We start from the raw sequence: 6,404 nt of genomic DNA on the forward strand, positions 1-6,404 counted from the left end.
TCTTTCCAACTTGCACTTACAATTTTAATACTCTGGACCAGAACAAATCACTATTAGAAATGGAGAAGGTTTGTCGATTAAACACACTAGATCTGCTATTATTTCTTCACCATCACATTCCTTTGTTGTGAAAAATATTCTTTATGTACCTAAGATTTGCAAAAACTTGTTGTCAATATCTAAATTTGCTAAAGATAACAGTTGTTATTTTGAGTTTGACTTAGAAAAATTCTTTGTGAAGGATCAACAGAAAAGGAAAGTCATGCTGGAGGGGTGTAGCAAGGATGGTCTCTATGAGTTACAAGTAGGAGCAAGTAAAGTATCTATCCAAATTCTTCTCTCTCAACATTCCTAGGTGTCAGAACTTCGATGAATAAATGGCATGAGTGGTTGGGTCACTATGCACCTTGCATTGTGAGGCATGTTCTCAACTCCAGCTTGTTGTCGGTATCTACAAATAAAAGAATGGATTTTTGTCATGTGTGTCGTCTTGGCAAAAGCCATAAGTTACCTTTTTTAGTTAGTGAATCCTTATACAATGCTCCTTTTGATTTACTGTTTTGTGATGTTTGGGGAGCATCGCCTATAACTTCAGTCCATGGATTTAACTACTATCTTTTCTTTGTTGATACTTATTCTAGATATCAATGGATTTTTTCACTTGTTAAGAAATCATATGCTATTGACACCTTTGTCAAATTTAAATTACAAGTTAAAAATTATTTCAATACTAAGATTAAATCCATTCAAACAAATGGAGGAGGAGAATTTATCAAATTTAAATCTTTTTCTGAATCAATGTGGCATCTTGCATCGTTTCTCTTGTCCTCAGACTCATGATGATTTTATAACTCTCCTTGCATAAATTGATGGGCCTAAAGCTGGATGCATCCACTATGTCCCAATGCTGCTGGTAAAAATGTGTTGTAAAGTCATTAGGGCCCCAAGTTTTATGTAGGCTTAATTGTTTCACCACAGAAAGGATCTCTTCTGCTGTTGGGGGGAGTAGGAGAGATTGGACTTGTTTATTTGTGATCCTAGGAAGGTTCCGCTGAATAAGTGATGCTGTGTTAAATGTTTCCTCTACCTCCCCTATGTTTTCCATTTTTATCATTGCTTAGGTCTAGAACTTGTTTGGTGCAATGACTGGACAAAGCTCCCTGAGTCACTCAGTCAAGTTTCTGGGTGACGCATCTATCCATGTTAGACCTTCAAATTTCAACTTGGTTACCTGTTGGCTGGCGTTTCTCGTTACTTAATTTCAGGGAAAATCGTCCAAAGTCTGTAGAAGGGTAGATGGTTCTCTATCATGGACCCCGATCTCCATTCCTGCATGCGCCTGTTGCAATCCTGCAGCACCCTCCGATCGATCCAGCAAGGCCAACAGCTCCACGTCCTACTGCTCAAAAGGGGTCTACTTGATACTACTCTTTTCATTGGAAATTGCCTACTACAAATGTATACGAGGTGTGGCACCCCGAATGCGGCGCGGTGTTTATTCGACGAGATGCCTCAAAGAAATTCTTTCTCGTGGAATACCATGATTGACGCCTACTTGAAATCTGGAAACAAGAAAAACTCACTTGAGCTTTTCAATTCCATGCCGCATAAGAACGAATTTTCATGGAATACAGTTATCTCGAGTTTCTCCAAATCAGGGGATCTTCAGGTTGCTAGACAATTGTTTGATGAAATGCCGGTGAAAAATGGGCTTGCCTGGAATTGTATAATTCATGGGTACGTGCGCTTTGGCTTCCCCGAAGAAGCTCTGGCGTTGTTCAAGGATTTGAGTTCGGATCCTGCTGAACCATCACGGAGTGATACCTTCATACTGGCTACAGTCATCGGTGCCTGTGCCAATTTGGCAGCTCTAGATTGCGGCAAGCAAATTCATACCTGTGTCATCGTTAGTGGAGTGGATTTTGATACGGTGCTCGGAAGCTCGCTTGTTAACATGTACTGCAAGTGTGGAGATTTGGACAGTGCAAATCACGTTTTAAATTCAATGCAGGAACCAGATGATTATTCCCTCTCGGCATTGATTTCCGGATATGCCAACTGTGGCCGGTTGATTGACGCAAGAAGAATTTTTGATAGAAGAATTAGCCCATGTGTTGTTCTATGGAACTCCATGATTGCTGGATATGTTACCAATAATGAAGTAGGGGAAGCACTGGAGCTCTTCAACAGGATGCAAGAACAAAGAATCCAAGGAGACACCTCTACTATTGTTAGTGTTTTGAGTGCCTGTTCTAACAAGGCTTTTATTAAAACTGGCAAACAAATGCATTCTTATGCTTTCAAAGCTGGGGTTGTTAATGACATTATTGTTTCTAGTGTCCTTGTTGACATGTACTCCAAGTGTGGAAGACCCAATGATGCCTGCAAATTTTTTTCTGAGCTGAGAGATTATGACACAGTTTCACTTAATTCTATGATCACCGTGTACTCCAACTGTGGAAGAATTGAAGATGCTAGACTGATCTTTGATACAATGCCAAGTAGGAGCCTTATCTCATGGAACTCAATGATTGTGGGTTATAGTCAGAATGGTTTTCCTCTAGAAGCATTGCATCTTTTCTGCAAGATGCATGAGCTGGATTTGAGAATGGATGAGGTTAGCCTTGCTAGTGTAATTAGTGCTTGTGCTAGCATCTCTTCTCTAGGATTTGGCGAGCAAATCTTTGCTCGAGTTATTGTCACTGGCCTTGAGTCCAATCAGATCATCTCTACCTCCCTCATTGATCTCTATTGCAAGTGTGGTAACATTAAAGATGGACGGAAATTGTTTGATCAGATGGTGAAATCTGATGAAGTCCCATGGAACTCAATGTTGGTTGGTTATGCTACAAATGGTTATGGACTTGAAGCATTGAAGTTGTTCGATGAGATGAGACATGTGGGTGTTGATCCAAACAATGTCACCTTTACTGGTGTATTGTCTGCCTGCAACCATTGTGGATTAGTCAATGAAGGAGAGAGATGGTTCTATACAATGAAAGAAGATTATCATATTGAGCCAGAGATTGAACATTACTCATGCATGATTGATCTGTTTGCTCGTGTTGGTTTTCTTGTAGAGGCAATGAATCTAATCAACTGCATGCCATTTGAGGCAGATGCAAGCATGTGGTCCTCAGTTTTGAGGGGCTGTATGGCTCATGGAAACGAGACTCTTGGGAGGAAGGTAGCAGAACATATTATCAAGCTTGATCCTGAGAGTTCAACAGCTTATGTACAGTTATCTGGCTTATATGCCACTTGTGGGGACTGGGAGAGTTATGCACAAATTAGAAAGACTATGAAGGATAGGAAAATCAGAAAAAATCCTGGTTACAGTTGGATTGATTATTGAATAGAAAGGTTTGATTGATGCATATATGGTCAGTGGTGATAGTGATAACTTCATATAATTCTTGTCTGTTGGTGGCACTTGTCTTCTGCTACAATTCCATCTACCTCAACCACAACTGCGTTGCTTCTTTTTCCAAACCCGTTTCCTTCATGAGCTGCCTTAGTTGATGGGCACTATCTCATCTATTCACAGTGACATAGATGTTTGACATTAGGACATATCTTGCAGTATTCTAGGCTCTAGTTCAAAGTGAGCTTCTACTGATTCTGTGGACCTGGCAAGTATTTCTGCATCATGTCTTCTGCGTGGAGAGCAGGACATTCAAATACACTCCTTGGTTATTAAAACAGGCCCAAGTCTGATGCAAATCATCAGTTGCTTGCTTATGGACATGTACAATAAATCTGGGTTAGTGCACCCTGCAATGAAAATCTTTGCTAAAATGGGATACCAGTTACCAGATACTTGGTACCATGGAGTAACATTCATTGGTTTTGCTCAAAATGGATGTGAGTTTGAAGAATTAGAATAACTATTTGAAGAGCTATGAGAGTGGTCCAAAATCAGATGAAATAACATTGTCTGGGCTTCCAATGGCTATCAACAATGGAGGTTTTGTCAATGAAGGAATGTATTTATTTTTCTCTATGGAGGCCTGAAACTTATGATAAGAGAGGGTTCTGGAGTTGGAACAATTCCTTTCACTTCATTACTTGATCTTAGGCTGTTATATATGGGGCAAAGGACAAACGGGTATGGCTCAAGTGAGGAAGACCAAGAAAGAGAGGTCTGAGGGAGGTGAGTTACCTCCTTCAACTCCACAGCACCACTTTGACAATGGTAGCCCCAACAAGCATTTCTAGCCCATTCTCCGTGTATACCATAATCTTGGCTCTCTCCAAATATCTATATCATAAATAGAAGTAGTCAAACCTAAAAGATAGGAATATGTAGTTTTTACAAATAGTGGATCACAAAGACAAATCAGGGATGGACCTAACCTGATATGCCAAGAAGCTTTAAGTCCAAAGCCCAGATATGGTGAAGTCTGTGCAGATAGCACATAAATCCTGCATGGAAAGATCTTAAAGATACAATGAAGAAAACTCCAAGCAATAACACATGCACTAGTGCATGCAGAGACAGCTGGAGGTGCACAAAAGAAATGTACAAAACAGAAAGATCCTTCAAGAACCCAAAAAACCTATGCTTCTGACTTTCTTAGGTGTATTAGAGAGGAATCTTGTTGCCATTATTCTATTAAATGGATTATCTGAAGATCAAGAAAGGATGCAGCAGCAAGAACATGGAATGCGTTATTGTCATTAAGCTTTGGATGGTGTCCATAAAGATATGCCAAGGCCATTTGCAATGGCCTCTCCATTAACATTGTCATCATCAACATGCAAGGTTACAACTGGTGCATTAGCTTCTTTCCACGGACCATGAAGCATATTCCTGCCATTCACACTATATGGCAGCAAAAGAATGGGAACTCATAGAAACAGCAGTTCATCAAATTAGACTATCACTAGAAACTTGCACGGGCAAACACATCCTGAGTGCTTGTCTGAAAAATTGGAAACAAAAAGTTATCAAAGAGATATCAGTTTATCCATGTAAAATATATGCATATATTGATTTTTCAGCTAAGGTATACATAGTTTTTTAGCTAAGAACAAGTTCATAGCAGAATATGAAAATGGAGCAAACCCCATACGTAAAATCCACTTAGAGCTCTCCACCTCCTCTATGCTCTAAAGAAAACAGAAGGCAGGGACCATAGTGAAGTATGGCATCCTTGTTATCAAAAGCATAGCAGTCAGTTTTACATCCTTAAATTAGTTAGGATTACCCATGGCAAAGAAGTTCCATTGTCTTGGTCCTTCCATTAGTTCAAAATCTTAAGCTTATCTTCAGAAATATGTCTTACATTCTTTTGATGTACACTTGGAAAGGGACCATTTTCCAAAGAATCTGATCTATAGTGCCTAATACACAAAATCCTCAAACTTCAAACTTTTCCACAATTGCATTCAAAAAAAAAAAAAAACATTATATTTAGTATAAGGAAAATCCTGCCAAACTTTATGGAGGAATGCTAGAGGTTTTTTTTTTTTTTCATTTTTTTATTTGTGTTGGATATGAAATACAATATACAACAACCAAGTGGAACATTGTGTAAGTTCAGTTGGGTCTTTCATAACAGAAAACCTTATAGATGTGTGACACATGATGTATGATGCACTTGTGCCCAATACAAAATGAAAACTTATGCCACTTGCACTCTTCAATTCATTGGTTAACCTTGGAGAAGTAATTGAGCACAGAAATGAATCAATAATCTAGATTAATCCCTTCCTTTCTAGTTAACTTTTCAACCAAGAAGTCAAACACATATCAGTTGATGAATTGATCTTTGCCCTATTTATAAGAAAATATTTATGTTCCTAGTGTTGCTTTATTGGTACAACCTCTCTCTCTCTCTCTCTCTCTTTTTTTTAATTTAGATTATTTTTTAAAGTAATTCTCATTTCATCTAAGTAATATTCTTTAAATCACTTTGGCTCATCATGGAAAAATTGTCTTGTAATGACTAGAGATTAAAAGCATTCATGGAAAGATTGCCATCCAATTCCTTGAACAACTTTAGTTTCTTGGATTTCTTGCTAATTCATACTCTTCCTTAAAGCCTCTTAATATGTATTTCTTTGGATACCTATGAAATAGAGAAAGAGAATGGCATTGATGCCTTAAGACTTCCTTTGTTATTAGGAAAATTCTATCTTCTTACAGAAGGAATGGTGGAAGTGTAAATGCTTACATATTGGTGTACTCAAGGTTACCAATCTATACCACTTTAAAAAGTACGAATGACCTCAAGAATATTTTTGAAATTTTCTAAGGACAACATTTACCCTTCTATATTTAAATTTAATGATAAAAAATGAGGGCAAATAGGGTAATTGATTATTGATATTAAATGAGTTGAAAAGAGGTAACTTAAAGATATTTAATGCATTCAATCCTCTCTCATTAAATCCAACAT

At 38.1% G+C, this 6,404-nt stretch overlaps 1 protein-coding gene across 1 annotated transcript; it reads left to right on the forward strand.

The window, feature by feature from the left end:
* The first annotated feature begins 409 nt into the window (after window positions 1-409).
* On the forward strand, window positions 410-3,376 carry LOC104599546 (Pentatricopeptide repeat (PPR) superfamily protein). Its single transcript, XM_010262128.2, has one exon. The coding sequence runs from the start codon at window positions 1,310-1,312 to the stop codon at window positions 3,353-3,355; it is 2,046 nt and encodes a 681-aa protein (XP_010260430.1). The 5' UTR covers window positions 410-1,309; the 3' UTR covers window positions 3,356-3,376.
* Window positions 3,377-6,404: the final 3,028 nt, after the last annotated feature.

This window comes from Nelumbo nucifera, chromosome 1, assembly GCF_055504915.1.
Source record: "Nelumbo nucifera cultivar China Antique chromosome 1, China Antique-T2T, whole genome shotgun sequence".
Classification (NCBI taxonomy): Eukaryota; Viridiplantae; Streptophyta; class Magnoliopsida; order Proteales; family Nelumbonaceae; genus Nelumbo; species Nelumbo nucifera.